The sequence below is a fragment of the Chionomys nivalis genome, chromosome 6, assembly GCF_950005125.1.
Source record: "Chionomys nivalis chromosome 6, mChiNiv1.1, whole genome shotgun sequence".
In the NCBI taxonomy this organism is placed as follows: domain Eukaryota; kingdom Metazoa; phylum Chordata; class Mammalia; order Rodentia; family Cricetidae; genus Chionomys; species Chionomys nivalis.
The window spans coordinates 10880611-10899726 of record NC_080091.1 but is presented as its reverse complement, the minus strand read 5'-3'; the positions used below and the strand labels follow the sequence as shown (position 1 = coordinate 10899726).

At 58.9% G+C, this 19116-nt stretch overlaps 3 protein-coding genes across 8 annotated transcripts in view; all 3 read left to right on the top strand.

Annotated features, from left to right (window-relative positions):
- Nucleotides 1-333: 333 nt before the first annotated feature.
- On the top strand, nucleotides 334-2292 carry Lrg1 (leucine rich alpha-2-glycoprotein 1). The gene is made up of 2 exons (XM_057772922.1): nucleotides 334-392; nucleotides 1203-2292. Exons 1-2 carry the CDS (start codon nucleotides 370-372, stop codon nucleotides 2218-2220), a joined length of 1041 nt encoding a protein of 346 aa, XP_057628905.1. The 5' UTR covers nucleotides 334-369; the 3' UTR covers nucleotides 2221-2292.
- Nucleotides 2293-3407: 1115 nt separating this feature from the next.
- Nucleotides 3408-9715, top strand: Plin5 (perilipin 5). 2 transcript variants are annotated; one of them, XM_057772440.1, is made up of 9 exons: nucleotides 3408-3470; nucleotides 3711-3875; nucleotides 4054-4093; nucleotides 4376-4571; nucleotides 5208-5290; nucleotides 5487-5667; nucleotides 6648-6847; nucleotides 8264-8377; nucleotides 8853-9715. In XM_057772440.1, the coding sequence occupies exons 2-9, from the start codon at nucleotides 3832-3834 to the stop codon at nucleotides 9360-9362; spliced, it is 1368 nt and encodes a 455-aa protein (XP_057628423.1). In that variant the 5' UTR covers nucleotides 3408-3470; nucleotides 3711-3831; the 3' UTR covers nucleotides 9363-9715. The 2 variants fall into 2 exon arrangements, with proteins under 2 accessions (XP_057628423.1, XP_057628422.1); XM_057772439.1 differs by lacking the exon at nucleotides 3408-3470 and having other exon boundaries at nucleotides 3656-3875.
- Nucleotides 9716-11419: 1704 nt separating this feature from the next.
- Plin4 (perilipin 4) overlaps nucleotides 11420-19116 on the top strand; it is a 10267-nt gene continuing 2570 nt past the window's right edge. For 3 of the 5 annotated variants that reach the window (XM_057771368.1, XM_057771367.1, XM_057771365.1), the window contains exons 1-6: nucleotides 11425-11475; nucleotides 11610-11669; nucleotides 11757-11889; nucleotides 12524-12582; nucleotides 14015-18773; nucleotides 18857-19044. In XM_057771368.1, coding sequence (XP_057627351.1) covers nucleotides 11619-11669; nucleotides 11757-11889; nucleotides 12524-12582; nucleotides 14015-18773; nucleotides 18857-19044 — 5190 coding nt within the window. In that variant the 5' untranslated portion in view covers nucleotides 11425-11475; nucleotides 11610-11618. Of the gene's footprint in view, nucleotides 11515-11609; nucleotides 11670-11756; nucleotides 11890-12523; nucleotides 12583-14014; nucleotides 18774-18856; nucleotides 19045-19116 lie in introns of all 5 variants that reach the window. The other 2 variants (XM_057771369.1, XM_057771366.1) reach the window with 2 other exon arrangements.

Here is a 19116-nt window from a genome sequence, read left to right as displayed (position 1 = left end):
GAGGCAGGTGGATCTCTGTGAGTTCGAGACCAGCCTGGTCTACAAGAGCTAGTTCCAGGACAGGCTCCAAAACCACAGAGAAACCCTGTCTCGAAAAACCAAAAAAAAAAAAAAAAGAAGAAGAAGCATAGAAAGAAAACGCGTGCCAGGCTTAGCCCTGGAGGCCCAGTCCCTAGACCAGGAAGTTAAAGCTGGAGAAAGGCCTTCTGGGAAGGGGCAGGAAGCAGCGGTCACTGCCAGGAAGGGGTGTAGCAATGCTGACCTGTCCCCAGGCTCTTTTCTGCTGTGCACTGAGGTGGGGTGGGGACTGTATAAAGCCACCTGCCTGGGGCCACAGGAACAGAGGAGGAGGGACACAGAAGAGCCGTCATGGCCTCTTGGCAAGGAAGGAGGTAGGTCTCCCCTGGCCTGTGCTGGACAGACCTGGCAGCAGGCCAGGCAGAGCCCTGGGGACGTCGCCAGGACAGAAGCTTGCAGGCTGTTATTGAAGACACAGACACCCAGAGGCCCCGCGAGCAGGCATGGGGGGGTGTAGTAGGGAAGACCCAGAGCTCCAGGGCTGTGGTAGGACTTAGCCAGGCCTGACTACAGATGGACTCTGTTCACCTGGACCCTGAGTTCTCCTGAAGTACCCAGTGATGGCCACAACCCAAACCGGGGCTGGACAGAAAGGAGGAGCCCAATTTGGGAGCTTCTGCTTTCCTGAGAATGACAGAGAAGGGTTAATGAAAGCCGGACATTGCGACTGGGGCTTTGCAGGATGAGCAGAAGTCCACTGACTCTCCCTTCCAAACTCATAATGAGGGAGATAGGAATAGACCCAGGATACATACCAGATTAGAATTAACAAGGTAGTTGGGCTGGGAATAATTAATAACTGATCATCTGTTAGGGCCAGGGGTGGGTTGGAAGTGTGTAGGGTCAGACCCAGGAACTCAAGCAACTTAAGCATGAGGTGAGATTTGCTGTTGGACAAGGGCTGCTTCTGGAAGCAGAGGGGAGGCAGTAGGTGATAATGAAAACAGTGTGTCTGAGGCTTTGCCGGATGAATAGGAGTTCACTAGCTCTGCCAATGAGCTCAGCCTAGCTAAAGGACAAAAATAGACGCAGGAAACAAACCGTGAGGCCTTTATCGTCTCAGTCTAGCATGGTGGCCACGGGGGATAAGGGGATATATTTTCACCATGGTTCCCTGACCGCAGCCCCCAGGACCTCAACACCTGCCTACCCAGAATCTTGCTCCTCCTGGTCCTGTTGGTGACTTCAGCCCAGGGCATTGCGTCCAGCCTCAAGGATTGCGTGGTACTGCCGTCGGCTGAGGGCACCACCGTCACGTGCCACGGTGCCACCGAGTTCCCGAGTCCCCTCCCGGCTGATACTGTCCATCTGTCTGTAGAATTCTCCAACTTGACGCAGCTGCCCGCCGCCGCCCTGCGAGCGTGTCGGCGCCTGCGGGAGCTGCACCTCTCCAGCAACCGCCTCCAGGCGCTGTCCCCGGGGCTGCTGGCGCCCGTGCCCGGTCTGCGCGTCCTGGACCTGACGCGCAACGAGCTTCGCCGCCTGCCCCTGGGGCTCTTCCTCACCTCGGTCGCCCTGCGCACCCTGGTCCTGCGGGACAACCGGCTGCGGGACGCGAGCGCGCGGTGGCTGTGGGGCCTGCGCGCCCTGGGCCACCTGGACCTGGCGGGGAACCAGCTGCGCGCGCTGCCCGCCGGGTTCCTCACTGGCCTGCGCGCCCTGAGCACCCTGGACCTGGGCCACAACCTGCTGGAGACTCTGCCCGCCGGCCTCCTGCGGGGCCCCAGGCGGTTGCAGCGCCTGCACTTGGAAGGGAACCGGCTGCGGAGGCTTGGGGACGACCTGCTCGCGCCCCAGCCCTTTCTGCGCGTCCTGTTCCTGAGCGACAACCGGCTGGCCTCGGTGGCGGCCGGCGCCTTCCGGGGCCTCCGGCGACTGGACATGTTGGATCTGTCCAACAACTCTCTATCCAGTACGCCCCCCGGCCTGTTGGCGTCGCTGGGGAGACCGGCCCGCGACATGCAGGACGGCTTCGACGTGTCGCACAACCCCTGGGTCTGCGACGAGGACCTGCGGGACCTGTGTCGCTGGCTGCACGCCAACAGACATAAGATGTTCTCGCAGAACGACACGCGCTGCGCGGGGCCCGAGGCCCTGAGGGGACGGCGGTTGCTGGATGTGGAGGAGCTGGGGTCCCCGTAGGCTGGTGACTGGGGCACGGGCTCCCCATTATCTCAGGGACTGAGGTTCCCTGACCCCTTCCGAGCTCTTCGCTGTCCGCACTCTCTCTCTGCCACACCCCAGGCCACCCTGTTAGGGGTCACCAGTCACCAAAGCAGTTAGTAAAACCGGCTCAACAGTTCCCTGTTGTTTTAGATTTATTTTATGCGCATGCACCGCAGCGAGCTTGTGGAGGTCAGAGGACAACTTGCAGGAGCCGGTTTCCTTCGCCCACAGTGTGTCTGCTGGGGATTCTGACTCAGGTCTTCAGGCTTCCGTGGCAAGCACTTTACTGACTTAGGCTGCTCTCCAGACCCTTTTCACTGTGTAGCCCAGGCTTGACCGGAACTAGCTCTGTAGACCAGGCTGGCCTCGAACTCAGAGATCCTCCTGCCGTTGCCTCCTGGCGGGGGGTGGGGGGGGTTGCCTCTGCTGGGATTAAAGGCGTGCGCCACCACCACCCATCTTTCTTTCAAGACAAGGTCTCATGTTCCTCAGGCTGGCCTCAAACTTGTTATGTTAGGATGCTCTGAGCTCATGATTCTCCTGCTTCTGCCGCCTGGCGCGGGGGTGACAGTCCTGCAGAGGAAGCTGAGGAGAGTGGGTTAAGTTTGGAGCCTCGGTTCGCTGATCTGTAAAGTGGGGTCAGAGCTGACAGGATCCGCTCCTCTCAGGATTAAACAGCAGAGACCCCCGTAGAGTGGCGAAGGGCTCCAGACAGGGTTCGAGTGCCAGCGACCACACGATGGCTCAGTCACCTGTCACTGCAGTCACAGGCGGCCGTAGCCCTCTCTGGCCTCAGGACCCGGCGAAGCACAATGAGGGACCGACATACAAACACCCGCACACATAAATATAATAATAATAATAATAATAATAATAATAATAATAATAATAATGAAGCAGGTCTGGGGAGCCTCAGGGAGCCCAGGCTATCCTGGGCTACAGAGTGAGACTCTGACTCAGAAAAACAAGCGTACATACGAAAGTCAAGAGTAAGAAAGACCTCGGTCCTAGTCGGAGGTCAGATATGGTGACCGGACAGGGACACCAGCGTTCCTGGTCGCTATGGCCACGGGGGTGGGGTGGTGGGGGTGGGGACGGGGACGAGACACACCCCGGCGCCTCATTGGCCTGCTCCCGGAGGCCCCGCCCAGAGCTGCTATAAGGGCGCGACGGACTGACTCGGGTGGGGGCTTCGGGGACACCAGCGGGGTCTGCTCTGTACCCAGGTGAGGGCGCACTAGGCACTGACCCCGAACACCCGGACCTTGCCGGCGGAGCCAGAGGGGGCGGGGCGCGCATGCCCAGAGCCACAGGCGTGGCAGGTGGCGGGACCCTTGGCCCAGTGGGCCCCGGGCCCAGGACCCAGTTGGGCGGGGCCCAGGCGCAGAGGACAGTGGGACGGCCATGATGGGGAGGCGCAGGGCGCATGCAAGCCCTAATGTCAGCGTCCCTGTCACCCTGGACAGCTGAGGGTGACCTCGGAGCTCCACGTGCAGCTTGTGCCTCAATTTACCTGCCTGTCAAAGGCACCTGATTCTGCGGCCGCTGCCTCCACTCAGCAAGTGGAGTTGGTGTGTAGGTCTGGAAATGGACCAGAGAGATGAAGGCTCCAGTCCAACGCCACACCGCAGGTAATGATGGAATCTGAACTCATCCACGTCTCGTCCGGGCCCACGCCCTGTCCCCCACAAAACCATAGAGCTTCATTATATACTGTGCATGCCCTATGCATGCCTTACTTATGCACCTCAGGACATTCCACAGGGCTAACTCTCAGGGGTCCTCTCTTTGTGTGTCCTGTCTTCCCAGGATGTCCGATGAGACAGTTCACGAGGAGACGGACCATCAGGTGAGGGGCTGGGAGAGGGGGAGTGCCTTTGAGGGGGGATTCAGGGCTGGGTTCCCTCACATCCCTTGTGGGAGGCACTAGCAATGAGACACCAGGTCCAGCTCTCTTCTCGTAGCTGGTGTCGCCAAACTCAGGGTACACACCACCCACATTACAACCTATGGGGAAACTGAGGCCTCGGTGGTCAGGTTTCTGTCCTGGAGGTCATCACCCAGCTGATCCCAGGAGCACCGGGAGGTGCCCCCTGGTGGGACCGAGCCCTGATGTCACTGGTGCCTGCAGAACGTGGTGAGGCGTGTGGTGGCCTTACCCCTCGTGAGGGCCACGTGCACGGCCGTGTCTGATGCTTACAATGCGGCCAAGGACAAGCACCCGCTGCTGGGATCAGCATGCCGCCTTGCTGAGCACTGCGTGTGCAGTGTGACCACCTGCGCCCTGGACCACGCACAGCCGCTGCTGGAGCACCTGCAGCCTCAGTGTGAGTCTGAGGAGTCTTTACCACCCCAGAACCAGGTGTCCCTCCGTGTACGCCACCTCCTCCCCCCCTTGTTTTTTTTTTTTTTTTTCATTTTTCTGACTCAGAGTTTTGCTCTGTGGCCCACCAGGTTGGTCTAGAATGCACAGCAATCCTCCTGCCTCAGTCTCCTGAGTGATGGGATGATAGGCATGCGCCAGCACTCCCAGATTTTGCAAGGGCTGGGATCAAATCCACATGTAGTCAGTCTAGACTCCCTCTTGGGTCCCCTCTTGGTCCCTAACTCTGTCCCCTCTGTTCGTTCCCACCTTCCTACACCTTCCTTGTCTCCAAAGGCTGGGTCGCCAGCTCAGGGCACCCACCTGACCAGGGGGACAAGAGCCCCTTGGCCGACTGTGTGACTGAAGAGGGTCCCCAACTCCTCTGTTGTTCCCAAGACTCTGAGCCCAGCTCGCTGAGATACCCAGCAGGGGACTAGGAGACAGGGGTCAATGGCTTGAATGCCTTAGGTCCTCTTCCCTGCGTCTGCCATGTCCCCCTAGCCAGGGCCCCTCTGTGGCCTCTCTTGTACCTATGGGGTGGGGGGCAGGCACTTCTGCCACAGCCCTTCAGTTCTCCATGGCTCCCCTCTCTCTTCAGTGGCCACTGTGAACAATCTTGCCTGCAGGGGACTGGACAAACTGGAAGAGAAGCTACCGTTCCTGCAGCAACCGTCGGACACGGTACTAGAAATGACCAGGCCTAGGGGACCCTGAGGGTCAAGAAGGGGGAGAGAGAGACCTTGGGGAAACAGATGTGTAGGAGGTACACCCCACTTCAGGGCCACCTAACTGAGGTACAGAACTAGGAAGATCTCCGTTCCCAGGGAGTAAATGGAGCTGCAAGCCCACGGTGCCCAGAGTGACACCTTCCCCACAGGTGGTGAGCTCAGCCAAGGACGCAGTGGCCCACGGCGTCACAGGTGTGGTGGGCCTGGCCCAGCGAGGCCGGCGCTGGAGCGGGGAGCTGAGGCGTTCCATGAGCCAGGCCATGGACATGGTGCTGGGCAAGTCGGAGGAACTGGTGGACCACTTCCTGCCCATGACTGAGGACGAGCTAGGTACTGACCGGAGAGGGCTGGGGCTTGCCCGAGGTTGCAACACTCCGCACAGGGAAACCTGGAACTCGAGCCCAGGTCGGATCGCTCCCTCCACTCTGCACCCAGAAAATCAGACACCTGGACACCCCAAGGACACACAGGGCTTTTGCATGTAGTGGCCCTGAAAACGGCTTTATCTGGCTTGCGGATGTGTGGATTCATTTCATGTCGTCTGTTGCTGTTGTTTTGAGACAGGGTTCCACTCTGTAGCCGAGGCTGGCCCTGAACTCATGGCCACCCTGCCTCTGCATTCCAAGTGCTGGAATGACAGGCGTGCACCACTGGACCTGGCTGTTTGGTAGAAAACCTGGGTTCAAGTCTTGGGTCTGCCTCAGGACTGCTAAAATACTTCAGCCTAAAAGTGTATGTGCTCTGGGCGGTGGTGGTGCACACGTTTAATCCCAGCACTCAGGAGGCAGAGACAGGCAGATCTCTGTGAGTTCGAGGACAGCCTGGACTACAGAGCGAGTTCCAGGACAGGCTCTAAAGTAAAACAGAGAAACCCTGTCTTGATAAACCAAAACCACAAACACACACACACACACAACAGTGTGTGTGCACGTGTGCAAGCAAGTGTGCCACGGCAGGCACAGGAGGTTGGAGGATACCTCCAGGAGTCCTTCTACCATCACTGAGCCACCCCACTGACCTACCTCAGTTTCCTCGAATGTACAGCGCAGGTGCCAGGGCTGGGACACAAAGCCCAGCTCGGCTCCCATCCCCAGCACCCCATGAACCGCCGTGGCAGCACTCACCTGTCACCCCAGCTCTCAAGGTCAGCCTCGGCTACATAGTGAGTTGGAAGCTAGCCTGGACTACATGTTCACTCTGTAGGGTTTGGGCAGTTAGAGGGGTAATGGTGACACGGGGATGCTGTACAGCTGGGGACCTGGGTGCTCTGGACGGTGGGTGAGCAGAGTCCCCGGTGTCCCCATCCCCAGCGGCCCTGGCAGCCGAGGCCGAGGGCCCAGAAGTGGTCTCTTTGGAGGAGCAGAGGCGACAACAGGGCTACTTTGTGCGACTGGGATCCCTGTCAGCACGCCTACGCCATCTGGCCTATGAACACTCTCTGGGGAAACTGAGGCAGAGCAAACACCGCACGCAGGACACGCTGGCCCAGCTGCAGGAGACCCTGGAATTGGTGAGCAGGCAGGGATGGTAGTCGGAGGCATGGGAGTTCCCGCTGGGGTGGGGCGGGGTTCCTGCTGGCGGGGTGGGTGCAGGGGGCCGGTGGTGGGTGCGGAGGCTCCCAGGGATCTGAGTCTACTAGGCTCAGGAGGAGACCCCATCCTGACACATAACCCCAGGTCCCAAATCTCACCTCAGCCTTCACCCCAAACTGTCTCCCTCTGCATTTTCTGCCCCAACCCCCTCCTGCATTCCTCGAGGCTAATAGGGCCTCTGCCGCCAAAACTCTTGCCCAGTTCACTCACCCGCTTCTTTACACACACACACACACACACGCACGCACGCACGCACGCACACACACACGTGTGCTTCTCATAGAGGACGCACCAGAGGGCACCTGTGAGCAGTCTTTGTCCTCCTGTTCCTGCCACCCCCTCCCCCCTGCCTCCTACAGCTTCACAGTAGGCCCTACCCTGCCCCAGGGCCCTTGACCCCAAAGTTTGTGCTTTTGCATCAGTGTGGGAGCAGGTGTTAGTCTCCCTCCTCTTCCTGCCTGAATAGTATTCCACAAAACACATATCCTGTATTTGTACCCACTTAGATTGCCCTGCCTTTGCAGTGGGTCCTATACTATATATATCGCGCCTTGTGCCCGTGTGGTCCTTACTTCCTGTGCTCCAGATTCTCCCCATTGCCAGTGCTGGGATGGGATGGGTACTTCACACACGCTGGGCAGGAGGTGCTCAGCAGTGAGCCATGCCCACAGGGGCGGGTGGGCGGTTTGGACATCATCGGGTTACTAAATGCTTATTGAGAAAGCTCACTGTGTACCTGGCCACAGTTGCGTGTTTCACCAGCCGAGTGGGGCCACGGGATCTTGCATTATCACCCCGCTTTCAAGCCCCCGCTGTATGGCATCACCGGGGTGTGGGGGCTCAGGCCTCGTCGCCCCAGCACTCAGGCAGTCCTGCAGCTGTTGCCGCAGTGAAGCTCTGGCCCTGTCAATATTGACTCCATGTCCACCCATCACCCCTTCCCGCCCTCCTACTTCCTGTCTCTGTGGGTGTGGGATCTGTGCTGTGTGCCCCGCCTTGTCCGCACTGAGCCCCATCTCAAGGACCACCCACAGGGGAGCAGTCATCAGCTCCCCTCTTCCTGGCTGCATACTGAATACTGATATCCCACACCGCGTGGCCATTCACCTTTGGCAGGCGAGGGAGGGAGACTATGCTCGGCAAAGCAGGGACCGCTGTGGACTGGGCTGTGACACTGGGCAGACAAGAGGAGCAGGGGGGAGGGACCTGCTGGCCAATAGAATGAACGGCTGGCTGTGTTCAGACAGTGCTCACTAAGGGCTGCTGCAGGCTAGGGTGGGCCCACTCGCCCCAGACCTCCAGCCTGACTCTGACTCCCGGTGTCCGTCCCGCAGATCCACCATATGCAGAGTGGGGTGAGCCCCATCCCCACTCGCCATCCCCCAAAGGTGCGGGAGCTGTCGGAGGACTGGACTCCATGGCCGGAGAATGGGCGCAGACACAGCCAGGTGAGGGGCCACGGGAAGGTGGGGCCTACTTTAGGTACCAGACAGAGACCCCGACTCAAGTGCTCTCAGGTTGGGTGTCCATGAGGGAAACTGAGGTAAAGCACATACTCTTGTATCCAATGAGGTAAAGTACGGTAGAGCTGCAGCCTCCATTGTTGTTCATAGGGGAAACTGAGGCAAGCAAGGCCCTCACATTAGATCTCATGGGGAAGCTGAAGCAGGTCAAAGCTTCCACTAAGTCTAGTTCTCAGCCTTCCTAATGCAGCGACTGTTTGATACATGTTGTGGTGACCCCCACCGTAAAATTATTTCACTGCTACTTCATAGCTGTAATTTTGCTACTGTTAATAATCGCAATGTAAATATCTGATACGGGACCCCTGTGAAAGGGTCCTTCAACAGCCATGGGATTGCGACCTACAGGTTGAGAACCCCGCATTAGATGCATGCGAAAACTTAGGCGGGGCCCTTGCAGGTGGAGCTGGAGACGCTGGCCCTGTCGCGCAGCCTGACCCTGGAGCTTCAGAGCGCAGTGGACGCGCTGGCGGGCTGCGTGCGGGGCCTGCCACCCGGTGCCCGGGCCAAGGTGGCCGAGGTGCAGCGAAGCGTGGATGCCCTGCAGGCCGCCTTTGCCGATGCGCGCTGCTTGCGGGACGTGGCGCCCGCCGCTCTAGCCGAGGGTCGGGGCCGCGTGGCACGGGCGCACGCCTGCGTGGACGAGCTGCTGGACTTGGTCCTGCGAGCCGTGCCCCTGCCCTGGCTTGTGGGACCCTTTGCACCGGTCCTGGTGGAGCGGCCCGAGCCCCTGGCCGACCTGGCCGCCTGCGTGGACGAGGTGGTGGGCGGCCCCGACCCGCGCTGGGCGCACATGGACTGGCCGGCCCAGCAGAGGGCCTGGGAGGCCGAGCACGCAGACTCGCGGGAACAGGCCGAACCCCCGAGTGGCCCGCCCAGGCACAGACTGATGCCGGAGCTGGACTTCTGACCAACGAGGCCCCTGCTGCCCCCTGGTGGTTACGTGACCGCATTTACCCTGACGGGCCGTGGACTCGACGCGGAGGCCACTCTCCCTCTCTTGTGACCCTGTCCCCCGCCTTCAAAGTTGGCACACAGCTATCACGCCAGCATTCGAGAAGCTGAGACAAAAGGATTGAGATTTGAGGCAAGCTTGAGCTGTCGCCTTAGCAAGACTGTTAGAAAAATGCAGCCCTGGCCTCTGAGGAACACGTGGTGTCCTGGGACATCATTGTGTGTGTGTGTTGGGGGAGGGGTAGGAATGTGTCAAGATGTCCATCCAGGCCTCCTGGGCCAGAGACCCACTTGCTTTGCTGTTCATGGTCCAGAATAAACATGTTTGGTGTGGTCTGAGGTGGGTCTTGTAACTCAGGTGCTGGGGTTTATACTCAGGTATGACTTTTTGGGGTGTGAGGATGAAATTTCCAGCTAGTGTTCAGGGTCAACGCATTTCTTAGGGAGCCGCATGGAGGAGCTTAGGTTAACTGTTGCCCCTCAGTACACCTACGTGGAAGCCACTCATACTGTAGTATAAATCAGTTTTTGGACCCTCTTGGCAGCAGGAGAGGAAGCATGTGCGTGACCGGGGTGGGGGAGGGTTGCCAAGAGATGTCCTCTCTTCCCCCTCCGCCCTGGACCTGGCAGGCTACACTGGCGTAGGATTGCGGGAAACAGAAGCAGGGCAGAGGCCGAGATGGTCCCACAGGGCCCTCCTGGCTTCTCACTGCATTCTTGCCTGAACCTCTGGCTCCCGGGTCAGGGCAGCCCCCCGACCTCCCTGAAACCCAGTCTGGGCTGTATTTCTGGACTTTACTTGCAGAAACCCCAGAGCTCCCTAGTGCTCTCTACCTGCCTTCCTGCCTACCTGCCAGTGCCCATCTTGTCCAAAAGGAACACCCTCCCCTGTGCCCAAGGCCGCCTTCTCCAGGGAGCCTTGTGGACTGGGGGAGGAGCAGGCGCTAGCTGGAGACCCAAGAGGGAGCTGGCTGCAACGCCCCCACCCATGCCCTCAGGAGCAATAGCTGGGGAGACCAACTTCTACTCCAGAACTGTAGCTCAACACAACCAAGGCTCCAAGGAAATGACCCAGGGGTGCCAGCCCCTCATCCCACCCTGCCTGGAACCCTTCCCTCACTCAGTGCCAGAGTTGCTGAGGTCGGGATCCTTGTTCCTAGGGTAAAAGTCTGGGACAGGGCCCAGGGGGGGGGGTGGTCACTCTGCCCACTTGGCAGACACGAAGTTCAGGATCTGAGTCCTGCCCATAGGGCACACGCTGGTTAGGCTGGGCCCACCACGGTTGGGTTCTCACCCCCAGGGTGCCTCCTGCTCTACATTTCAGCCATGTCCCTTCAGTAGGGGGACATGTCACTGCCCTCCTTAGGACACTCTTCCCTTGGAGACCCTGTTTCTGCCTGGTAATGTAAGGTAGTGTTTGTTGACTAATAATCATGTATAACCTCATTTTAAACGTGTTCGGACCTTTAACAGTCCCCATTTATGGACAAATGTTTCTTAAGTGTCTGATGTGTGCCGGGCACTATCCTGGGTGCAGGAGATAAACAGGATGGCAGGTTAGGCTGTGTGGGAACCTAGAGAGAGGTGTAGCAGGCAGGGGCATGGCCTGTGCAAAGGCCCTGGGACAAGAAAGGGTCCTCCTGTGTTAAAGGCGGATCCAAGAGCACAGTGTGAGGACAGAGGCAAGGAAGTCCACTGATGACTCTGGAAGGAGGAACTCAGCCCCAAAGGTGGTGCCTGATCAGGCGTTCCATCTCAGAAAAGTAGAGGCAGAGTGCATGTGGTCCCTCAGGGAGCCCAGCTGGGCTGTTAGTCACTGGGCCTACAGGCGGGCACCGTGGGCAGAGGTGACTTGGGCCGAGGTGGAGAGCAGGGAAAAGGTGCTGGGCCGGGTCCATATTGGCCCAGGAGAGCAGGCATGTGACTGCCCCCCCCCCCCCCGCCCAGTTCTCTGGCTGACTGCCTGGGCCGGCCAAGCCTGCACCCTCCCAGACCCTATAAGGCCTGGGAACCAGGAGCTGAGGCACTGCCAGCAGCGGCCCTGCTCTGAGGGACCTTGCACGATCCAGGTGAGTCCAGCTGTGTCACTCAGCGACTGCTGCCTCCAGGTGGGTGAAGGGGGGTGCTTATGGGGCCCAGAGTGGGAACAGTTCAGGAGGGATCCCCACCATGTAACACTGTCTGCCCACTTCTACCCCCAAAGGTTACCATCATGTCAGCTTCAGGAGATGGAACCAGGGGTCCCCCCAAATCCAAAGGCAAGGTAAGAGAACAGAGAGGGGGCCCCACCAGGGACCCAGGGAAGGTGACCCCAGTGTCCACTCACGCTGCCTCCACCCACCCCGTACAGACCTTGAGCAGTTTCTTCGGGTCTCTGCCTGGCTTCAGCTCTGCCCGGAACCTGGTGTCCCACAGTCACAGCCCCACAAAGGATATGGGACCAGTCCCAGACCCTGCAGGGACTCCTGCCCCCCCGTCGCCAGGTGAGGGGCACAAGGGAGGTGGTGGGAACGGAGCAGCCATGCAGACTGCCCAGGAGGGACCTGCGGCAATCCTGCTGACCTTGTGTCTGCATTATCTCATTTGATGAGGAGACCGAGGCACAGATACCGGGCAGCATACGCCTCAGCCCCTCTGCTCTTTGCACCGGATACCTGGCTGAGTGTTGTGCTTGTCTGAGTGTCAACGATAAAGTCTCAAGAGAGAGTCAGCAGCTGCCCTGGGGTCACACAGCATCCTAGGACTCAGCTGGGGTGCTTGCAGCAGGCCACTGTCTGCCTTGAAGACCACACAGCTGTGTCAGGCTGCTGGGGGCTATGGTGCAGACAGGAAGGCACCACTCACCAACTGCAGGCTCCATGGGCCCCAAGGCTGCAGGGTGGATGTCCAGCACAGAAAGTCCTCCCACAGCCCTGTGTCACAGCGGCCAGAGCCATCTTTGGCAGGGAGGGGGAAGGAGGCCAGGCCTGGCTCCTGCCTGTGGATGCCATCTTCTGCAGTCCCCGGCCTGAGGCTGGGACATTCCTGTCCTTTGGGGCCATGCCTGGAATTGCACAACAGCAGCAAGCTCCAGCTGGAGACCCGCCCCTCACTCCCGAACTGCTTCTATTTCTGCAGTGGCCACCGACCTGCAGCAGATGGCAAGTGGTGCGGCGGGGCTGCTCCAGTCTCTACAGGTGAGCAGGATTGGTAGGCCTTGGACAGGAAGGTCTAGAGGGCTCTAGCTCCTTCCGTGAAATGGGGATTCAAAGGACAAAGAGAAGGTGGTGCCCTTAGCACAGTCTCTACCCTGGGCCTCAGTTTCTACATCTGGAAAATGAGCACAAGATCTCAACAGTCCTGCGGCTTGATGCTTAGCACTTAGATGTTAGCCTTCCCCTTCCCCCTCAAGGAGACAGGGCTGTACCCCACAAAACCACAAGGCAGGTACTGAGAAACCCCACCCCTACTCCCGTGACTGCCTTAAAGCACCACCTGGGCCAGAAATGGTGGGACTGAACCTTGTAGATTCAATCAAAATACATTCCTGGTAGCCAAGGCCTCCTGCCAGTCCCTCTGAATCTTTCATCCACTAGCCTGACCTTGAAGGAGGTGGACTTTTGTATCTGAAACAGGGTCTCGTGTAGCCCAGGCTAGCTGGTACCTCATTCTACAGCTGAGGCTGCCCTTGAGCACCCGACCTCCCTCCCTCAGCCTTCCAAAGGTTGGATTGAAGGCTGTGTCCTCCACCATGAGCTGCAGCGTCAGCCCCAGCAGGCAGCAGTGTATTTTCTAGGGGGCAGCAGGCTAGTGGGGAGGTAAGACACCATTGGTGTCTTCCATCACACAAGCGCAGGAAGCGCTGGGGACTCAAGCCACTACAGAATGCTAGGTGAGCACTGAGCTAACTGGGCTATACTGTGGGTTGCATGCAGGGCTGGGCCTCTACCCTCTCCTGTTGGCACAGCTACAGTGTCTCCAGGTGTGCTCAGAGGCCCCTAGGCTGCTCAGGCAGCGTGTTGCTGACATACCAGCAAGTCCTCCTACATAGCTAATTTTGGGTTTATATGAGACTGGTATCAAACAGCAGCAAAGTGAGCCGGGCGGGGGTGGGCACGCCTTTAATCCCAGCACTTGGGAGGCAGAGGCAGGTGAATCTCTGTGAGTTCGAGACCAGCCTGGTCTACAAGAGCTAGTTCCAGGACAGGCACCAAAGCTACAGAGAAACCCTGTCTCGAAAAACCAAAACCAAACCAAACCAAAACAAAACAAAACAAAAAAACAGCAGCAAAGTGACAACAGCCGCGGGCCCATGGAGATGGTGCCCAGAGGACACTGGATACTGATAGGGTCTCTGCCAACTTGCATTTTAGTTGAGACAAGGTCTCATAGTATAGCCAGGCAGCCCTTGACTTGAGTCCTCTGGCCTCAGCTTCTTTCGTGGCAGGATCACCTGCCCAACTTGAAAAGTATCTTTATAGCTAGTCCCCAGACATTACTTTGCAGCTGGATGACAGTGGGATGTTTGGCTAAGGGAGGTGGGAAGTCCCTGGAACCTGCACAGAGTGTGGACAGCAGTCACCCTAAAGGGTCTTTTGTGAAGTGTTGACCTGTGTCCTTTTTCATTAGACCACGGCTGGGAACAAGGATGTGGGAAGCTCCAGGGTGACTGCTGGGAAAGACGCCTTCTCCTCTGGGGGTGCCGGCTTCATAGACATGGCCAAAGGAATGATCCAGGGTGGCCTGGGTGCCACCCAGTCAGCCCTTGTGGGCACCAAGGAGGCAGTGTCTGGAGGTGCGACAGAAGCAGTAGGAATGGCCAAAGGTCTTGTCCACGGAGGCCTGGACACCTCAAAGACTGTCCTTAGCACCACCAGAGACACGGTGACCACAGGACTCACAGGGGCGGTGAACGTGGCCAAAGGGACAGTGCAGACTGGTCTGGACACCACCAAGTCCGTGGTCATGGGCACCAAGGACATGGTGACCACAGGACTCACCGGGGCCGTGAATGTGGCCAAAGTGGCTGCCCAGGGAGGCCTGGACACTACTAAGTCTGTGGTCATGGGCACCAAGGACACGGTGACCACAGGACTCACAGGGGCCATGAACATGGCAAAAGGGACAGTACAGACGGGTCTGGACACCACCAAATCCGTGGTCATGGGCACCAAGGACACGGTGACCACAGGGCTCACAGGTGCCATTAATGTTGCCAAAGGGGCTGCCCAGGGAGGCCTGGACACAGCCAAATCTGTGGTCATGGGCACCAAGGACACGGTGACCACAGGACTCACAGGGGCCGTGAACGTGGCCAAAGGGACAGTGCAGACTGGTCTGGATACCACCAAATCCGTGGTCATGGGCACCAAAGACACGGTTACCACAGGACTCACAGGGGCCGTGAACATGGCCAAAGGGACAGTGCAGTCTGGTCTGGACACCACCAAATCCGTGGTCATGGGCACCAAGGACACGGTGACCACAGGACTCACCGGGGCCGTGAACGTGGCAAAAGTGGCTGCCCAGGGAGGCCTGGACACCACCAAGTCTGTGGTCATGGGCACCAAGGACACGGTGACCACAGGACTCACCGGGGCCGTGAACGTGGCAAAAGGGACAGTACAGACGGGTCTGGACACCAGCAAGAAAGTGCTGACAGGCACCAAGGACACGGTGACCACAGGGCTCACAGGTGCCATTAATGTTGCCAAAGGGGCTGCCCAGGGAGGCCTGGACACAGCCAAATCTGTGGTCATGGGCACCAAGGACACGGTGGCCACAGGACTCACAGGGGCCATGAACGTGGCCAAAGGGACAGTGCAGACTGGTCTGGATACCACCAAATCCGTGGTCATGGGCACCAAGGACACGGTTACCACAGGACTCACAGGGGCCGTGAACATAGCCAAAGGGACAGTGCAGTCTGGTCTGGACACCACCAAATCCGTGGCCATGGGCACCAAGGACACGGTGACCACAGGACTCACCGGGGCCGTGAACGTGGCAAAAGGGACAGTACAGACGGGTCTGGACACCAGCAAGAAAGTGCTGACAGGCACCAAGGACACGGTGACCACAGGGCTCACAGGTGCCATTAATGTTGCCAAAGGGGCTGCCCAGGGAGGCCTGGACACAGCCAAATCTGTGGTCATGGGCACCAAGGACACGGTGGCCACAGGACTCACAGGGGCCATGAACGTGGCCAAAGGGACAGTGCAGACTGGTCTGGATACCACCAAATCCGTGGTCATGGGCACCAAGGACACGGTTACCACAGGACTCACAGGGGCCGTGAACATGGCCAAAGGGACAGTGCAGTCTGGTCTGGACACCACCAAATCCGTGGTCATGGGCACCAAGGACACGGTGACCACAGGACTCACCGGGGCCGTGAACGTGGCAAAAGGGACAGTACAGACGGGTCTGGATACCAGCAAGAAAGTGCTGACAGGCACCAAGGACACGGTGACCACAGGGCTCACAGGTGCCATTAATGTTGCCAAAGGGGCTGCCCAGGGAGGCCTGGACACAGCCAAATCTGTGGTCATGGGCACCAAGGACACGGTGGCCACAGGACTCACAGGGGCCGTGAATGTGGCCAAAGGGACAGTGCAGACTGGTCTGGATACCACCAAATCCGTGGTCATGGGCACCAAGGACACGGTGACCACAGGACTCACCGGGGCCGTGAACGTGGCCAAAGTGGCTGCCCAGGGAGGCCTGGACACCACCAAGTCTGTGGTCATGGGCACCAAGGACACGGTGACCACAGGACTCACCGGGGCCGTGAACGTGGCAAAAGGGACAGTACAGACGGGTCTGGACACCAGCAAGAAAGTGCTGACAGGCACCAAGGACACGGTGACCACAGGGCTCACAGGTGCCATTAATGTTGCCAAAGGGGCTGCCCAGGGAGGCCTGGACACAGCCAAATCTGTGGTCATGGGCACCAAGGACACGGTGGCCACAGGACTCACAGGGGCCATGAACGTGGCCAAAGGGACAGTGCAGACTGGTCTGGATACCACCAAATCCGTGGTCATGGGCACCAAGGACACGGTTACCACAGGACTCACAGGGGCCGTGAACATGGCCAAAGGGACAGTGCAGACTGGTCTGGACACCACCAAATCCGTGGCCATGGGCACCAAGGACACGGTGACCACAGGACTCACCGGGGCCGTGAACGTGGCCAAAGTGGCTGCCCAGGGAGGCCTGGACACCACCAAGTCTGTGGTCATGGGCACCAAGGACACGGTGACCACAGGACTCACCGGGGCCGTGAACGTGGCAAAAGGGACAGTACAGACGGGTCTGGACACCAGCAAGAAAGTGCTGACAGGCACCAAGGACACGGTGACCACAGGGCTCACAGGTGCCATTAATGTTGCCAAAGGGGCTGCCCAGGGAGGCCTGGACACAGCCAAATCTGTGGTCATGGGCACCAAGGACACGGTGGCCACAGGACTCACAGGGGCCATGAACGTGGCCAAAGGGACAGTGCAGACTGGTCTGGATACCACCAAATCCGTGGTCATGGGCACCAAGGACACGGTTACCACAGGACTCACAGGGGCCGTGAACATGGCCAAAGGGACAGTGCAGACTGGTCTGGACACCACCAAATCCGTGGCCATGGGCACCAAGGACACGGTGACCACAGGACTCACCGGGGCCGTGAACGTGGCCAAAGTGGCTGCCCAGGGAGGCCTGGACACCACCAAGTCTGTGGTCATGGGCACCAAGGACACGGTGACCACAGGACTCACCGGGGCCGTGAACGTGGCAAAAGGGACAGTACAGACGGGTCTGGACACCAGCAAGAAAGTGCTGACAGGCACCAAGGACACGGTGACCACAGGGCTCACAGGTGCCATTAATGTTGCCAAAGGGGCTGCCCAGGGAGGCCTGGACACAGCCAAATCTGTGGTCATGGGCACCAAGGACACGGTGGCCACAGGACTCACAGGGGCCATGAACGTGGCCAAAGGGACAGTGCAGACTGGTCTGGATACCACCAAATCCGTGGTCATGGGCACCAAGGACACGGTTACCACAGGACTCACAGGGGCCGTGAACATGGCCAAAGGGACAGTGCAGACTGGTCTGGACACCACCAAATCCGTGGCCATGGGCACCAAGGACACGGTGACCACAGGACTCACCGGGGCCGTGAACGTGGCCAAAGTGGCTGCCCAGGGAGGCCTGGACACCACCAAGTCTGTGGTCATGGGCACCAAGGACACGGTGACCACAGGACTCACCGGGGCCGTGAACGTGGCAAAAGGGACAGTACAGACGGGTCTGGACACCAGCAAGAAAGTGCTGACAGGCACCAAGGACACGGTGACCACAGGGCTCACAGGTGCCATTAATGTTGCCAAAGGGGCTGCCCAGGGAGGTCTGGACACAGCCAAGTCCATGGTCATGGGCACCAAGGACACGGTGACCACAGGACTCACAGGGGCCGTGAATGTGGCCAAAGGGACAGTGCAGACTGGTCTGGACACCACCAAATCCGTGGTCATGGGCACCAAGGACACGGTGACCACAGGACTCACAGGGGCCGTGAATGTAGCCAAAGTGGCTGCCCAGGGAGGCCTGGACACCACCAAGTCTGTGGTCATGGGCACCAAGGACACGGTGACCACAGGACTCACTGGGGCTATGAACGTGGCCAAAGGGACAGTACAGACAGGGCTGGACTCCAGCAAGAGTGTGCTGACGGGCACAAAGGACACCGTTTGTGCTGGGGTCACAGGTGCCATTAATGTGGCCAAAGGGGCTGCCCAGGGGGGCCTAGATACTTCTAAAGCAGTCCTTACAGATACCAAGACTACAATGTTGGCTGGCCTCTCAGGCACCATGAATATGGCCACTGAGACAATGAAGACAGGCCTGGACACGAGCAAGAGCATGCTCACAGGTACGAAGGATACTGTCTGTGCTGGGATCACTGGGGCCATGAACATGGCCAAAGGTGTCTTTCAGAAGGGCCTGCACACTCCCAAGGACACATGGTCTGCCGTGCGGTCTCAGGCAGATAATGTGGCTATTAACGCCACCCACACAGGTGTCAACACAATCCTACGTTCACTCTCTGGCTCTCACGCCACCACCCATGGGGTGGAACATGTTACCCTGACTTCTGCAGAATCCTTGTGCTCTGAGATCAGCAACCTTGCAGACACCTGTGGCTTGGGGCTTGTCACAGAACCCATAGCTGCCACCAAAGGCCTTGTGTCTAGTGTGGCTTCATCTGTCCATGCAGCTAACAAGACTGAGGAGGAGTATGGTCAGCTGGCTGCGACAAGCTTTGCTGCACTTCATGATGAGTTGGAAGGGCTCGGGGACATCTTCCAGCCCATGACAGCTGAGGAACAAGGTGAGTGCCTGTCTGTCACCATCGCAGGTCCCCAGCCCCAGCTCTTAGACCTCTCAGACTAAGTCTCACTGCCTTCCTTCCAGCCCAGCTGGCGGCCTCAGAGTCAGGGCCTCGGGTGTTCTCTGCTGACCAGGGAAGCTACTTTGTCCGCCTAGGTGACCTGGCCCCCAGCTTCCGCCAGCGGGCTTTTGAACATGCCCTGAGCCATATACAGCACAAGCAGTTCCAAGCCAGAGCTACACTGGCCCAACTCCAGGAGGTCTTCCAGGTGGTAAGAGCATCTCCAGTTCCCACCCTGTGTACCTCCAACTGTTCACGGGTCAAGCCACCTGCATACAGAGGG